The sequence below is a fragment of the Aspergillus pseudodeflectus genome (genome assembly GCF_044049435.1).
Source record: "Aspergillus pseudodeflectus strain CBS 756.74 chromosome Unknown BJX68scaffold_49, whole genome shotgun sequence".
Taxonomy (NCBI): domain Eukaryota; kingdom Fungi; phylum Ascomycota; class Eurotiomycetes; order Eurotiales; family Aspergillaceae; genus Aspergillus; species Aspergillus pseudodeflectus.
Window position 1 is genome coordinate 116,361 of NW_027263825.1, and position 16,538 is coordinate 132,898.

Consider the following 16,538-nt stretch of genomic DNA (forward strand, 5'->3'; position numbering starts at 1 on the left):
TCCTCTGGTCAGCATCAACGGTGGAGGACTCCAAGTGGGACGAGGACGCCGTGATTGGGCACAAACACGAGGCTGTGCGGACAGGAAGCGTTACGAAGGAAGACGCAGAGCAGGCGATGGATGAGAGACTAATAGTCTCCTGGCGGGCTGAGCCTCTGAGGGGAAATCATGACGCTGCGACGAGAGGAACCGCTGCTAATAATAGCCGCTTGAAGCCCTTGGACGGCCAAGCGTCAGCATTCTATGGCTCTCAATCTATAAAGAAAAACGCTATTTGCTAGCTATCCAACTGCATACGAAGGACGATCGCTACAACATACTAAATCCAGCTAAACTCTAGCACACCCCATGCGTCTTTCCCGTCTTCCCCTGCAGCGAGTGCTTCTCTCCCTTGTAGTGTGGATGCGTGTGCTTCGCCTTATGCGAGTTTGTCGAATGCCTTTGGACGTGTCTGCTGTCATTAGATAAACTTTCAGTAAATCCGGGGTCTGGGGAACGTGACATACGACGTGTACCTCTCCAACATTGCCTTGTCCATATCACCCAAGCTCTTCAAAGCGAGCTTAATATCGGCAAGCAACGTGTCGCATCGGCTCATGGTGAAATCCTCGCGCACCACCACACGCATCAGCTTCAGCGAGTTGCTGTTCGGCGCCATCGTATACGCGGGGACGATCCAGCCCCGCTCGCGCAGCTGATGCGCCAACGCGAATTCGTCATACAGCTCATCGCGGTCCTCCGGGAGTCGGAACGCGACCAGGGGCAATCCCCGACCGCGCCGCTGGCTCATGATGATGAATCCCAGCTCCTCCAGTTGCTCCGCAAGGTAGTCTGCGATGCGGGTGATGTTCACCATCACTGAGCGGTATCCCCGCTTGCCGAGGCGGATCATCTGGTAGTACTGGCCGATAACCTGCGAAGCACCCTTGGAGAAGTTCAGGGTAAAACTGGCCTGCTCCGCGCCCAGATAGTTGATGTTGAAAATCAGCTCCTTGGGCAGGTACTCGGGCGACCGCCAGACGACCCACCCGACTCCTGGGTATACGAGACCGTACTTGTGGCCAGATACGTTGATCGAGACCACCTTCTCCAGACGGAAGTCCCACTTGAGTGTCGGGTGGATGAAGGGAGCGACGAAACCGCCACTGGCGGCGTCAACGTGGATCGGGCAGTCGAGGCCGCGCTCTACGAGCAGATCGTTGATCGCCTTCACGTCCTCGTACTCACCGGTATAGGTGGTGCCGAGAATGGCACAAATACCAATAGTGTTCTCGTCAACCAGATCAACGGCTTCCTGAGGGTCGATCACGTAGCGATCCTTGGTGCAGTAGACATAGCGCTCTTCAACGTCGAAGTAGCGAGCTGCCTTCTCCCAGCAGACCTGAACAGCACTGTTCATCACAATATTGGGCCGGGAGTAGTCCTTCCCTTCAGCCTTGCGCTTGTTCTGCCATCTTCGCTTCATCGCCAGAGTGCCCAACATAATGGCCTCGGAGGACCCGACGGTGGAGGTTCCCATGGGATGCTCATCATCGCTGTCAGTGGGAGCGTTGAACAACCGAGCGATCATGTTGACGCATCGATTCTGGATCTCGGCGGATTGGGGATATTCTTCGTAGTCGATGAAGTTCTTGCTGAAGGACTCGCTCATGAGCTTCTCCGCTTCCTCTTCCTGCTAATTGTAAGCGCACAAATCATACAGAATAGTCCGGGAAAGATCAAGAGCGTACCATGTAAGTGGTGACGAAGCTCGCCAGACTAAGAGAAGTATTGGGTTAGCTTTCATATACAAACCCGCGACAGGAAACCATACTTCAGCATTGGATTGCCATCCAAGCTCAACTCATCTTTAATCATGCGATAAGCCACCTCGCGGGGCATCTCGCGCTCCGGCATCTCCGTAGAGGGGAGTTTTTGAGTCGCAAACCGCGTTCCATAGACGGTGGATGAGTAGTCATCATCATCTGTGGTTTCAAGCTGGATTGAATCGACGCGCTTATGGAGCGACTTGACTTTGTCGTCGTCTTTCTTAATAGTTGCAAGATGAACCATGGTGACACAATGGATCGAACAAAATTAGAGCAGAAAAATTGTTGAGAAATAAGAGATAGAAAGAGGTAAACAAGAGGAGATAAATACTCCGGGGAACAGGTTGTAAGCGATGATTCAGCACTTGATAATAATCCCTCAGCAGTGCATGCAATGCAAATGAGCAACATCCCTCTTCAAGCGGGCCCCTCCTCCTGCTTCTTATAGTCCAGTCGTCGTCACATTATCCCTGCTGCATCATATGTTTGGGCAACACGGGATGAGGGGAAGTGGCGGCTTCGGCCTTCGCCAGCGGCCAACCCTGAACCCGCGAATCACCCATTGGAGCCTCGTGCGTGGCCGTGGGATCGGACTAGGTTGTTTCAAGCCCAGATCAACACGCGGCTGCCCTGGAATTCGGACTAATGAGGTTCCATTTCCCTGGCAGGTTGTGCCTTTGGCCAGCGAATTACTGAGAAGGAAAGCTTAGAGAAAGCTTGGCTGGTGTTGTGGATTGCTGGAGCCACGATGGGCCCGGTGGGAACGAGGATGTCATCATCATTAGATCGAAGGTCGGAAGCGAGAATGCATGGTGGTTGTGCAGCCGAAAAGAAGGCGTTGATGAGCGGAGTAAACAGACGAGACGGAGGAGTCAAACGGACGAAGCACCGCATCTGAGTGAGAAGAGTGAGACAAGCCGAGAAAGCGGAAGATGACGATGAGGTTGGGTTGCTAACTTGCTGGAGGTGGTGAGACACCGGGACTCCCGCGCTTGGGAACCAGTGGAGATCACAGAACCGACGACTCCAGTTGCTGGCGATGTGGCGCCAGTCCAACATCCCTCACTACAGGGATACGCCGCTACAGAGTATAGATTGTAACTCGAGTACTTGTATTCAGCATCTGACATCTTAAAGAGCGAAATAGTCGACTACAGGGGCAGTCTTGAAACAACAATAATCTAACAAACAAGCAGAGAAAGTCCGGTGGTATCCCCATTATCCATCCATGTCGTATCATACAGTGCATCCCACGCTTGGAAGTGAGGCTTATTCCAGCCTCGCTCCTTTCCAATAATTTCCTTTTCATCCTCCATAACAGTTTCTTATCAAGCAAAGGCCTTCTCGGCGTAATCGGGTATCAGCAGTGCGGGGTCTAGCACTCCCACTCACTTGTCAAACACCCCCAAGATACACCGTCCACTCACCACGTGGATGGATTGTGAAATCAATTAACCAAAAAGGAAAAGCAGAAATTAGCGCAGAGAAAATGGCTCAAGTCTTCAGGCCCCCTTGACCTTGCGCTTCACCCAGCCCCAGAAGCCACCACTCTTCCGCCTGTCGGCCTTGGCAGTCTCCTGAGCCTGTCCAGTAGTGGTCTTGCTCTCTTCAGCGTCTGTGGTGGGAGCACCCTCAGTCTGAGCCCCCTGAGCAGTTTGTGGCTCAGCGGTCTTGGCCTGCTGCGATTTCTGTGTCGCAGCACGCGCTGCGGCAGCGCTTTCGGAAAGGGCTGCAGGCTTCTCAGCCTGTGTCTGCACGTTAGAGGGGAGGCCCATGGATTTAGGCTGCTCGGTGGTCGGCTTGCCGGTAACGGCGGGCTTATCCGTCGTCCCGATGTCAGTGACACCAGAAGTACCATGGCTGAAAGCAGGTACATCATGCGGCTTCTCGGGTGGCACCACGGCAACCGGGGGCTTGGTTACCACTGGTGTCTCCTGCTGTGGCTTCGAGACTTCCTGGGGCTTCTCCTTGTTGGCGTTATCGCCAGTAGAGGCAGCAAAAGCACCAGCGGCAGCCGCCGCTGCTGCAGTGGGCTGGGTCACTGCAGGCTCTTGCTGCGCTGGGGGAACGCGCTTCGCCTCTTCTTTAGCTGTACCCACAGTGGCAGCAGGACCGGTTGTGGCATCCGCAGGGGCGCTGCGGACAACAGAAGGCTCCTTCTGCACGGGTGCCTCCTCAGCCTTCTTTTCCGGGGTCTCTGCGGGTCCAGTGCTGGTTCCTAGTGCTGCTGAGGCTGCCGCTGGAGGCTCGGAAATAGCAGGCTCCTCAGCAGGAGCGACTGTCTTAGCTTCCTCTTTGGCGGTCTCGGTTGGAGCAATATCGGCAGCCAAGGGCTCGGTGGTTGTCAGAGGCTTGACTTCAGCGGGTGTCTCCGGCTCTTTGGCAACTTCCGGGCTCTTTGTTTCGGGAGAAACTGCCTCCTTCTCAAAGGCAGGGACTGCAGGTGATTCCTTCGTCTCGACCGGGGCAGCGGCTTCCTTGCTACCGATGGCTGAAAGGCCGGGAACTTCTAGAACATTCAATTTCTTATCGGCAGGGTCGGCACCAAGTCCGGGGACCATCTGAGGCTGCAACGGAGCCGTTTCGCTCGCCAACACAGTTGAGCTGGGGATGTTCTCCTTTCCAATTGAGATATCAGCAGTGGTTGTTTTGACTGCTGGCTCCTCCTCGACCTTGGGCATCTTAGGAGGCTTCTGCTCCTCCTCGAATGTGAAAGGGCCATTCTCATGAGGGCGCTTGGCGTGAGCCTCCTCAGCTGTGTCCACGTTCTTGGGTCTTTCGGGAAGCGAAGTTGTCGCTGCGACGATTTCCGGGGTAGTGAGGGCAGGGGTCTCGGTCGTCGCACCCGTTTTGTTGGCCGTTATATCGGGAAGTATAACTATAACGGAGGAAAAATGTAAGTAGACGGTACGGCGAGGCATTTGTACCCAGGATATTACATACCAGTCTCTTCCAGTTTTGTCTCCTCCGCCTCCGAAGGCTGCACCTTGCCCACTACCTCCTCTATCGGAGCCTCCTCAGCTGCGGGAACTGGGACTTCATCGACGCTGGAGGCGGCCGCCGTGGAAATCGGCGCGGCATCCGTATGGGTCTCGATCGCAAGCTCGGTTGTGACTTCGAGTACAGCGGCAGCAGGAGTGGTGCTCGGGGTTTCAACAATCGGAGTTTCAACAACTTCTGTGGGAACCTGCTCGGCTTCGCTCTCGCTCTTCGTGACGGTCTCTTCAACGGTGGTGTCAGGGGTACTGCAAGATTGAAAAGCAAGAATCAGCCTTCATCTCCCGATGACGCAAAGACAAATTGTGGGACGTACGGAGCGATGACGGGCTCGGCGGCCTTGTTGGTAGCAGCCGCAGCAGAGGCAGAGCCACTCTTCTTGCCTCCCTTCTTCTTTCCTCCCTTTTTGGGCATTGTGATGGATCGGCGACGCTGTGATTGTGTGGATGGTGCGTTAGCCACGGGCCACGTAGTGACGAGGAACTCGGACGAGAAATGCGACGGATCGGAGCAGCGAACCCGAGCAATTGAACTTACTGCGAGGTCTATAGGTTCGTTGATAAAGAATAGGGCCAGCGAGCGTGCTGTAAGACTGGTGAAATGAAGGTAGATGCAGGAAGAAGTTGGGGGCGGGCTGGTTCGAAGATGCTGGTTCTTTCCGTCTCCCTACGAAAGGTAATCGATTGGGCGAACGTTAATCCGGGAAGGCTGCAATTTGGCTTCTTCAAGCTGACGCTGACACCACAGCAATCTGATTGACCCGGCAATTGTGCGATGGGAATTCAATTGATCGTGCTTGTAGCGTCGCGAGTGCTTGTCGGCTCGTGGGGTCGCGAAAAAAAAGTTGAGTCGCAAAGTCCGTGCGGGTGAAGTTTGCTAAGTTCTGTTGATGGTCCTCAAGGGCGTTGCTTAGGGAGGGGAGGAAGAAGGGGGAATGGAAGGGGAGAGGAGATGTGAGTCCTATTATTACGAATTGCCTGCTTTCAGGGAGTCATCCCTTCAGTGTGAGATGCATGCATTCTCTTTGTCCAGCCCACAAGGCGCATAGAAACTTTTGCGCCCTGTTGTTTCCGGCGATCAGGTCGCGTGCCTATCTATCTACAGGCGCCTGTGAATCCGGAGCATCAGGAGTTGACTCAGGAAAATACTGGTTGAGGAAATAGTATCCTCTGTGGAATCTCGATTTATCTCTCATTTACATTTCGATGAGATCTATGTTCCGATTATTAGCTTTGCAGAAAGCACCTGCAGAAGGACACGCTTGTCCAAGACCCCGATTATTTCTTGCAGGTGATCGCGGCCCTAGCTTGACCCTGACCAAGCCACTTCCGGATGGATGGGGCACGGCTTCATTGAACAATAATTGTAACCGCGTCTCATAGTACTTGCAAAGCCAGGCGAAGTGCTCATAAAAATAGCAGTAGTATAGGGACATGCGTAATCATCAACGGCTTCTTGCCCCTGAGTACGATGTATCGTGGAGCTTCGCAATCGGTCCACTTCAAGATCCAAATTGTTCAAGTTACTGTGCGGTGATTATGCCAAGATCATGACATCATTTCTGTTCCTCTTATACAACCTCCGATGTATGGTGTATAGCGGATCAGGATTGCCATAGACAGAAAATAGAGATTACTTGCTATTCTTCATGGCTATTGCAACATGTTTCGGGCGCTTGGGGGTCAGCGAGTCATCCGCTATCAGCTCTTCGAGAGTGAATAGCCGAGGCAGATATATATATAGTTACGAACGAGCGATAGATATATGTTGTTGGGGCCAAATTTCAATATATCATATGCAGTGTGATCTACTTCGCCGGACGGCAGGCATATTGCCGAATAACAACACAAGGAATTTGTAGCTCAAGAGGAGTCTTCAACCAATTGTAGTCGCTTATATCACTCGCGGGTCGCTTTACTAAAAGAACAAGTCTAGAACGTATTGGATAGGAGCCATCGGATTCTCACTCTCAGAAGTAAGCCCTGCAGACAAGACGTCACAAGAGATGACATCTAAGCATTAGTATCTGGTATCAAGGCGATGGAGTCGGATGGAGTATGGATTAGAATTGCTGAATGTGTCCGGAACAAGCGTGCCGAACAGTGGGATGGATGGGTTGTGGCAACTGAGAGGCCACATCGACCATGTCTGAAAGTCTGACAGGACTTTTGACAAACCCTGTAGTCAATGCTTAAGCAATATTGAGTGAATTGGGTTAAATCTTCTCGAACAAGGTTGACTTGGCAAGGTCAACGTTCAACGGTCATGGCCATCGGCGCCGCCAAGACACAGACAGGCGCTGCTCGAATCCTTCGACTGGAGGAGGGGTCATGGTGGCACGCCGATCGAGAGGCTTAGCTGGCCTTCTGGAATCGTTCGCTGCAGCACACCACCGATCCAAGTGTTCCATGAAGAATCTCAGATTCTCGGGTGTGTGACCTGGAGATGATGGCGAATGTTACATTCCTGCATCCCCAGAGCAGCCTCAGGCGTTTCCTCGGACGACAACCCCGTGCTTCTGACATCCGTTCTTGTACCGTAGAACCAGCAAGCAGCACCCATGGTTTGGGGCGAGGAAAAAGGCCGCGCTTCCAGTGCTTCTGCAAATGTAACCCAAGAGCAAAGGTTTTAATTCGCTGGAGATTCGAGTGTCAGATAAAGTCTGCGATTCTTCGAACCTCTGGAAAAGGCAGTGGGAGAACCCTTTAAAAAAGTTTTTGTTTTCTCCACGTCTAAAAGACGATCCCCCAAAGTCTGCATGAATATTGCTTTTTTGCTGCCGCGTTGCAACTTGGAACTGGGAAATCAAAAAGAATTCACGCACTCTCAGATCCTCCACGTTGCAGTGCCAATCTCGCCTGCACCGGATTTGGCCGGACAAGAATCGCCCCTTACCCGACTGGGTCTTCGGCGAGTCGTCGACGTGGAATATTTAATGACGATGATAAGTGAGGCATTCGCGATTGTGGTTCCTCTGGTCAACGGGTCAAACGGCATATGGTCGAGTGCCAATCACAGCTCACACCAGTCCTCGTTGCTCCATCCAGGCACTGGCCGTCTGGCCCATTCTCCGGTATAATTGCAGGGCCACTCCCCAACAGACCCAGACTCGCTTTCCCTTCGAGTTATCGTTGCTGTTATTAGTGACCATAATAATGTGGGGGTGCCAATGCTGATTGATTATTGCACAAATCAACACAGCTCTCTGGCTGCGAGACCGAGACTTGCATCGACCTCAACTGCCAGCTCTTCCTTCCTTTCCTCCCTTGGTCTCTTCCTCCCCTCCGTCCTCTTCTCACTCTCCGCTCAACCCCAACTTCTTTCCCCTCCCTCCCCGCCTCCTCGACCCGGTGTTCGCGAACGATGATACTAAGGTCTCTCCGGATTCTTGATTGTCGTCTGTGCTTGCACATCGCCTGCCGCCTCAATCCCTTCACTGGGAAAGCCCTACCGCTGTGACGTATCGGCCAACGAGGACGCTCTCCACCCCAACTTGAATTGGTTCTGAATTGCCCTTCCTAGCGACAGCCTTTCTGCGATCAATATGAGTTTTCGAGAAAAAGTACGAAAGGTGTTTCAAAGACACAAATCCAAGGATTCCGAGACAGGAATCAAAATCGTATACTACCGACGCAGCGAGATTCCACCGTCAAAATTCAAGGGACCGTTCGACAAGGAGCATCAAAAAAGACTGGCGGCATGGTCGTTCCGGGAAGCCCAGGCAGATCGTCCACGTTCCCTCGACTTACCTCTCTCGCCTTGCACAACCTTGCCGGACTACCTAAGACCTCGGGAGATTGCCGACGCGGCTCCAGACCAGGTTCAGGCCACCGAGACCCGGATAGCGGGGATCGCTGTGTCTAACGGAGGTGTGTTTCCGTCTCTCCTCTGGAATACTATCGTCTTTATTGGATTGATCTGGTCTTTTGAGGCGTGTTTTGAGTTTAATAATGCTAACCTATCGTTAGTGTCTCCGACGGCCTATCACGACGAATTTATCCAAGATCGACAAGGAACTACAGGATCCTTGTCTTCCACCACTGCCGTCGACCCTGAGAGCTTTAGCGACTCAACAATGACGCTGTTCCTTGACCCTCTTGAGGACGAGACCGTGATCAAGATCAAAGAGTCAGTCCGGACAACATCGCCGATTGTACGAGCCATATCGCCACCGCCTCTTCCTCTCAAGGGAGCCTCCATGCCTTTTGCACCCGAAGATTTAACACGAGCGTTGAACGCTGTGCAGATCTATTCATAAATTTACCTTGCTATTTCACACTATCTTCTGGGAAGACTTACCTGCGCCTCTATAACGTCGTTACGGCCGACGATTCATTGACCCCAACCCTGGGTGTCGATGCTATCTTCTCTCCTTCTTTTCTCCTCGTTTTCACCTTTCCGGTGGCCTGTCCTGCAATATTTATGCAGGGAGGCCACTCCTGCTTCTGAATTGTTGCCGCCTGACCACTGCGGTGGCAACGTCTTCTGCAGGAGAAACATCTATTCTTGGCTGTCGCGCTCATTGTCACCTTGGCAGCGATGCATTCAAGTGTTCCCCCAAGCGGTGCTTGCGGGGACCGTTTCACCATTCCACCATTCCACCACTTGATGCTATTCTCCATCATTTATTATCGCCTAGCGACAGCCCGTTCTGAGATGAGATCCAAATTGCTTTTTTGAGCGTTCCAATAGATCTACCAGGTGCCGGCTTGATCAGAGGATCGCTGGGGGCCTAGGTTTTGCTGTACTTTATTCGCGGGATAGACAAATAATATTTTTTTGAGGGACACCTGGTTTTTTTAACGTGATATTCTGGGATAGAGATGGTGGCGACGATGTGTCCGCCAAGTCAATAGTTGGGAATGCAGCAAAAGTACGTGAGGCTGGACTGCTGATCGTATCCGCGTTCCAGCTGGAGATCCCATCTCCCCAGGTGAGGTTCATCTTCAGACCACATGAGTACCTGGTTGCTGGGTCCTATCCACCGCAACACATGAGTCGTCCACTTGCTGATCGCTTGATCGAATCGTTGTATTCCGCACGGGCCTCGCGTTGGTTGCTCAATCGCTTGCATCTTGACTATCCCCCATTCTTCCTCGACCTTTCTATCTCGTGAATAATGAGTGCCGAGTAGATCATTATGGATATGCTGATCAGTAGCCTGGAAGCTATTTCCACCGAACATCTCTGGTACTCTGGCATGTCAAGGTTCGTGATTTGAAATTGATACCTATCTGGATGCTCTCTCATCAATCATCTTCGCCTAGTTTGACGATCGATCTCCGCTACTTTGCTTTTTCCTTCCACATCTCGCACTGGGACTTTTGTTTCCTCCACTGCTTCCTTGTTTTCTGCCTTTATCGATCCTTCCTGATCTATCGTTATTTCTTTTCTTTTTCTCCCTCTTTGCTGAGCTCGGCATTGTGCGAGACTCGAGTTGCATTCAGCCTTGACTCTCGACATCCTCTCGCCTGCAGCTTCTTCGGCTTAACTTTCTCGCTGCTGAGGATCTGGACCGTCATTTATCTCCATTCATTGGACGTCTCATGCAGACAACGCCAATATCGATGAGATAGCAGAGGCCTGCCACACGGGCCACATCGTCCTCGTGCCGTTGATCAGCGTTGCACAATGGCCCGATCATCATGGGATCGGATCGACCTCCACGAAGAGTTCGATCGCAGCCACCATGCATCGAGGCCAGCCCGAGCACCTGGATAAGACCGTACTTCGCAGCCGGACCGTGCGACGGGAGGTGATTTCAGCGATCCTATTGCTCCGTTCGATTCGATCGTCGCTTCTACTGCAGCTCGGTTCTTCAAGCCAGCAAAGGAGTCCTTCCGATTCTCCAACTTGCATCGCCCAGCGTATCATCCCGGGCTCCAGTGAGGCACCCTTGAACCTTGTTAAGTGAACTAGTCCATCAGCTGGAGGCCATGGGGCTGGTCAATTGGATCGACTTCCACGATGCTGGAGAGGGGTGCGCACGAGCTGGGTCGTTGAGTTCTGGCTAACGTGTTCGTTCTCTCAATAGGCGAGATCAAGAAGTACGAGGCTTTGTTATTCTCTAGGTTGCGGTACCTTCTGGTGGGTAAGGAAGGGGCGAGGCACTGGGCCATGGCTATATAAGGCTCTTCTTCCGAGCTGATAATTGAACTGAGGTATTCATGCCTTCTCGTGACGGTGATCTGGCGTTTCAGCTTGACTATACATTTTGCGAGCCCATATACCGCTTGAACATCTACACCTCATTTTGACGATGCTCGTCTCCGTCAGGTCCCACCAACGTTCGCGGCAGTACCCCTACGCGCTGCGATGGAGGAAGGCCAAGCACGACAGACACACCCTTTCTCGTGTACCGGAAGAGAAAACAATCACACCGCTCATCAAGAGTCTCAACTTGGACCTCGGGGAGCTTTTGCATACGCCGTTATGGTCTCGGCATCAGATCTCGATCCCGCCAGTCGATGCACCGTCTCGGTTCGGCCAGTTTGGTGGTCAGTTTGCCGCAGAACTACAGATGGATATCCTTCTAGACCTTCCCAGTGTGTTCCACAGCATACTATCAGACAACACCTTCTGGGATGACTTTACCGCCTGTCCCCTCATTCGTCCAAGTCCTCTTCATTTCGCTCATAACTTGACGCAGGCCGTCGGTGGGGCCAATATCTGGCTCAAGCGCGAGGACCTCAACCCGTTCGGCAGCTACCAAGCCCGAAATGTTGTAGGTCAGACTCTGTTTGCCCACCGTATTGGGAAAACGGAGATTGTTATGGACTGCGGATTCGCTGGTCACGGCCTTGTATGTGCCGCCATGTGTGCACGTCTGAAGATGAAGTGTACCATTCTCATGGGCACCTCTGATGTCTCAGCCCAGCCTGATGCGATCAAGAAGATGGAAGAACTAGGTGCCACTGTGATTAGCGCAAAATGCCCAGGGATGACCAGAGGAAGAGACAAGGGCTACCACCGAACCGCTACCAACGAAGCTCTTCGCTACTCTCTCACGCATATTGATTCCGCATACCATATTACTAGCGGTACAGTCGGGCCTCACCCTCTACCTTCTATTGCCAGGACCTTTCAGTCGCTACTCGGACAAGAGATAAAGAACTGCATCTCCCGACTGACTGGTAGGGAGGACAGCGCGCCAGATGCTCTGATTTCCCATGTCGGCTCATCTGGCGCTGCAGCTCTTGGTATGTTCGCGACATTCATTGACGACCCAGCTGTGCGACTCGTCGGCGTTGAGGCCGCCGATGCTGCCCCTTTGACCCACGGGTCTGTGGGCGTCATGTACGGGTGCAAGACTCTTCTGTTACAAGACGACGACGGCCAGATCCTGGAAACTTATTCCGTTGCCCCCGATCTAAATTTCCCTTGCGCAGGGCCAGAGTTGGCTCATTGGAAAGACATGGCACGACTAGAGACAGTCACAGCGTCAAACGAGGAAGCCGTGCAGGGCCTGCGTATTTTGTGCGAGCATGAGGGAATTGTGTCTAGTTTGGCGACGGGTCATGCAGTCTTGCAGACTGTGAGGTTGGCGAAAGAGTTGGGGGCAGGCAAGGATGTTGTTCTACTCGTTTCTGGGTGATTGTCTTCTTTCGGTTCTAACGGTGCGGCGTCTACGATACCATGTTGGCGGGTCCAATAGTATATTTGGGGCATTTCTTACCTATTTGGCGCTGCTTTTGTCTGTTATGTTAGGATTCTGATGAATTTTTGAGGCGATATGAGTCGGTGACTCTGAGCATGGCAATAATGGGACAGAGATTTTCATGAGGTATCATCAATCATAACCAATCGAGTCTATTCATAACCATACCATTTATTCCGTAATCACATATCTAGTCCTCATGAGTAACCGCCATATCCAGAACCTCCACCCGTCCTCTCCCGCGCGTCTCGTTGCCAACAAACTCATTTAGACCCTTGAAGGCACCTGGCTCGGCAAAGCCCACAACCTCCCATTCGTCACTTCCTGCATTCTCTTGTGACTCGACCGACTCGATATAGCTCAAGATCTTATCCTTGACGTTACTCGGGCCCTTGGGCTGTGCAGGTGCGCCCTCGTCTTCAGAATCAGAGTCATGTTGTCGAGCCGACTTGCCTTTGCCCTTTCCACCCTTCTTGTTGTTCTTAGAACCACCCCCGGACGGCGTCTCTTTCTCCTTGGTCGACCCTGCCGGTGCCGCAGACTTGACACTCTGCTTCAAGAGCGACACAGGGCACGTCACCCTGAGCCTCATCCGCGCGCGCATAACCGGAATCGGCTGCCACGCAATCAGCGCCTTCATCGCCTCCAGAGCCTGACTCTTCGCCGATTTATTCGGGTTCACACCCGTCCATAACGGTTTCCGCGGTTGTGCCGCTGCCCCGGCATTCGCACCATCCCCATCTGCCTCAGCACTGTCCGCCGCTTGCTGTTGCTGCTGCTGCTGTAACTGTCCGCTCGCCGCACTTAACTGATCCAGCGCCTTTGAAATCATTCCAGGCGTATACACCCTCTTCGTCGTCGGGTCAACCAGCCGGCCCGAAACAATATCCAGCACCTCCTTCTCGACGCGCTCAGCGATCTCCTTGCGTTCGCGCTCGCCAACCTGCACTTCGCCCTTGCGTAGGATCTCTTGTCGGATTTCGTCGGCGGGCGTGTCGGCGCCAAAGGCCTTTGTTAGTTCTGCGGAGGGCGCGGTCTGGGCTTTGGAGACGGAGAGAAAGATGGTGGGGACTTGGAGGACATTGTCGAGGTCTTTTTCGGCGCCGGAGCGGTACTCGAGGAGTTTGTTCTTGTAGCATGCTAGTTCGAAGCGTTTCTTGCCTTTATTTCTCGAGTTAGGCAGGTTTCTTTAGTGGAATAGTCAGCGCGGGGAACTGACCTTTTTTTAGCCTGACGATGGAGACGTTGGTGAATTTTATTTGGTTGGAGGGTTGGTTGATGGGCATGATGGATCGTGCTCCGGTGTCCGGACCTTTTTGCTGCTTATTCCAGAGTTGATGGTGGATGGAAAGATGAAGGCCTCATCAGATTAAAACTGTTTTATCTTCCCCTCCGCAGCTGATAAATTCGTCCCAGTACGTATCGATAACCGACGTCAGTCGCTCTGGGAACGCGGGGTCTGATTCGACAGATCACAGGCGGTGGGTCTGTGACTCAGCATGTTGAATCAAGTCTCGTGACCGCCCGCCTGGAGACAGGTACAGGTTCATGATTGGCTGCCCCCGTTCGTTGCTATCGGCGGCGTCATCGCCTGCCACCGCCCGCCCCGTCATCTGCGGCCATCCGGACTCCCCAATCCTCCTCTCCTCATCTGCTTCTTCTTTCTCCTCATCCTGTCCTTGTCAGTAAGTAGCTGGTAATTCGGCTGCTTCTTTCAGAGTACGGCTCTCTATATCATTGTAAGTTTCCCCTTTCTGTTGCTGCCCATGTTTCTATCGCCTTTGTTTCGCTCTCGATAGCTGATAAGCGTTGCGTACGAAGGTCCCCATCTCCGTCGGTACTCCCTTGGTACCTCTCAACCACGCTCTTCAGCTCTTCCATCGAGCCTTCCCCCCCAACTTTGCTTAAGATTGTCACATTTCCATCACAATGAGAGCTTTTTCAGCTGCGTTGCTCGTTGGAGCAGCCACCGCTGCTTCGCCTGCCCAGCAGGTCCTCGGCGGCCTGAAGGACCTTGGAGGCGTCATCCAGGACACAGTGCAGGAGAACCTCCCTAAGCTCAAGGAGCCCCTTGGAGCTCTCGAGGAACAACTTGAGTCGCTCTCTGATGAGGCTCGTGGTCTCTGGGAAGAGGTCGCTGCAGCTTTCCCCGACTCGCTGGGCCATAACCCCGTCTTCTCTCTCCCCAAGAAACACACTCGTCGTCCTGACTCCCACTGGGACCACATTGTCCGTGGCGCTGATGTCCAGAGCGTCTGGGTGACAAACTCCGAGGGCGAGAAGGAGCGGGAGATCGATGGCAAGCTCGAGGCCTATGATCTCAGGGTTAAGAAGACGGACCCCGAGTCGCTTGGCATTGATCCGCATGTCAAGCAGTACACTGGTTATCTTGATGATAACGAGAATGACAAGCACCTCTTCTACTGTAAGTTGTTTGGAGTTGTGTTTTGGTTGTTCATGGACTAACGCATTCAAGGGTTCTTCGAATCTCGCAATGACCCTGCGAACGACCCCGTGGTCCTCTGGCTCAACGGTGGGCCCGGCTGCTCATCGCTGACCGGTCTGTTCATGGAGCTCGGACCCAGCAGCATTGACAAGAACATTAAGCCAATCTACAACGAATACTCATGGAACTCCAACGCTTCCGTGATCTTCCTTGACCAGCCCGTCAACGTCGGCTACTCCTACAGCAACAACCCCGTGAGCGACACGGTTGCTGCTGGCAAGGACGTTTATGCCCTTCTCACCCTCTTCTTCAAGCAATTCCCTCAGTATGCGACACAGGACTTCCATATTGCTGGCGAGTCCTACGCTGGTCACTACATTCCTGTCTTCACTTCTGAGATTCTCTCCCACAAGAAGCGTAACATCAACCTCAAATCCGTCCTGATCGGTAACGGTCTGACCGACGGCCTCACTCAGTACGAGTACTACCGCCCTATGGCTTGCGGTGAGGGTGGCTACCCTGCTGTGCTCGACGAGAGCTCCTGCCGCTCCATGGACAACGCCTTGCCTCGCTGCCAGTCGATGATTGAATCCTGCTACAACAGCGAGAGCGCCTGGGTCTGTGTCCCCGCTTCAATCTACTGCAACAACGCCCTGCTCGCTCCTTACCAGCGAACTGGCCAGAACGTCTACGATGTTCGCGGCAAGTGCGAGGACGAGAGCAACCTTTGCTACAAGGGCATGGGTTACGTCTCCGACTACCTCAACAAGCCTGATGTCATTGAGGCTGTGGGTGCTGAGGTTCAGGGCTACGACTCCTGCAACTTTGACATTAACCGCAACTTCCTGTTCCACGGTGACTGGATGAAGCCTTACCACCGCCTCGTTCCTGGCATCCTTGAGCAGATCCCTGTCCTCATCTACGCGGGTGATGCCGACTTCATCTGCAACTGGCTCGGAAACAAGGCCTGGTCTGAGGCTCTCGAATGGCCCGGCCACGAGGAGTTCGCCGCTGCTCCCCTGGAGGACATCAAGATCGTCGACAACGAGAGCAAGGGCAAGAAGATCGGTCAGGTCAAGAGCCACGGCAACTTCACCTTCATGCGTCTGTATGGCGGTGGCCACATGGTCCCAATGGATCAGCCCGAGTCATCCCTCGAGTTCTTCAACCGCTGGTTGGGTGGCGAGTGGTTCTAGATTAGACGAGCCACTTGATGACTGAAACCTTTGATCTTATGTCCTGCGCCTCCGAATACGATTTCTTTCTTATAGTTTTTTGAGTCTTCTGTTAATGCCAAATCCGTGTTTTTTTATGCCTATGCTTGGTGGTTGTATCACTAACCTAGTCCTATCGCATCCTATAGACACTCTATAGACTTGCACGTTAAGATTTTGAGATTGTGACCCATTGGTGTGATAAGCATTGTAGGTTGAACACTGTAACCCACCTTGGATCCAGTGTAACCACATCGTCGTCTGTTATCTATGAATAATAGCGCGTTTCGTCTCACAATTCCCTACGTAACACCCCTCCATCCCCATTCAATTCTAGACAAGTGGTACATATGTCCTGCCTCTAAGGCCCCTAAGCATTGCATCTGGGGTTCCAGCGTGCAACACGGCTAACGAAT

General features: G+C 52.9%; 6 protein-coding genes across 6 annotated transcripts; 3 read left to right on the forward strand and 3 right to left on the reverse strand.

The window, feature by feature from the left end:
• Positions 1–336: 336 nt before the first annotated feature.
• On the reverse strand, positions 337–2,052 carry BJX68DRAFT_270465 (glutamate decarboxylase; the record flags this gene model as incomplete). Its single annotated transcript, XM_071046668.1, has 4 exons — positions 337–451; positions 507–1,672; positions 1,731–1,758; positions 1,814–2,052. 4 exons carry the CDS (start codon positions 2,050–2,052, stop codon positions 337–339), a joined length of 1,548 nt encoding a protein of 515 aa, XP_070895285.1.
• A 1,258-nt stretch (positions 2,053–3,310) lies between these two features.
• On the reverse strand, positions 3,311–5,219 carry BJX68DRAFT_270466 (uncharacterized protein; the record flags this gene model as incomplete). Its single annotated transcript, XM_071046669.1, has 3 exons — positions 3,311–4,686; positions 4,752–5,053; positions 5,122–5,219. 3 exons carry the CDS (start codon positions 5,217–5,219, stop codon positions 3,311–3,313), a joined length of 1,776 nt encoding a protein of 591 aa, XP_070895286.1.
• Positions 5,220–8,349: 3,130 nt separating this feature from the next.
• Positions 8,350–9,063, forward strand: BJX68DRAFT_270467 (uncharacterized protein; the record flags this gene model as incomplete). The annotated part of the gene is made up of 2 exons (XM_071046670.1): positions 8,350–8,674; positions 8,774–9,063. 2 exons carry the CDS (start codon positions 8,350–8,352, stop codon positions 9,061–9,063), a joined length of 615 nt encoding a protein of 204 aa, XP_070895287.1.
• Positions 9,064–10,872: 1,809 nt separating this feature from the next.
• Positions 10,873–12,470, forward strand: BJX68DRAFT_158686 (tryptophan synthase). The gene has a single exon (XM_071036810.1). It carries the CDS (start codon positions 11,065–11,067, stop codon positions 12,397–12,399), a length of 1,335 nt encoding a protein of 444 aa, XP_070895288.1. The 5' UTR covers positions 10,873–11,064; the 3' UTR covers positions 12,400–12,470.
• Positions 12,471–12,564: 94 nt separating this feature from the next.
• BJX68DRAFT_244422 (guanine nucleotide exchange factor SDO1) lies at positions 12,565–13,852 on the reverse strand. Its single transcript, XM_071041306.1, has 2 exons — positions 13,682–13,852; positions 12,565–13,623 (listed from the first exon to the last, which is right to left on the reverse strand). The coding sequence occupies exons 1-2, from the start codon at positions 13,746–13,748 to the stop codon at positions 12,653–12,655; spliced, it is 1,038 nt and encodes a 345-aa protein (XP_070895289.1). The 5' UTR covers positions 13,749–13,852; the 3' UTR covers positions 12,565–12,652.
• Positions 13,853–14,092: 240 nt separating this feature from the next.
• cp3 (carboxypeptidase C PRC1) lies at positions 14,093–16,492 on the forward strand. Its single transcript, XM_071041307.1, has 3 exons — positions 14,093–14,201; positions 14,284–14,887; positions 14,939–16,492. Exons 2-3 carry the CDS (start codon positions 14,392–14,394, stop codon positions 16,102–16,104), a joined length of 1,662 nt encoding a protein of 553 aa, XP_070895290.1. The 5' UTR covers positions 14,093–14,201; positions 14,284–14,391; the 3' UTR covers positions 16,105–16,492.
• Positions 16,493–16,538: the final 46 nt, after the last annotated feature.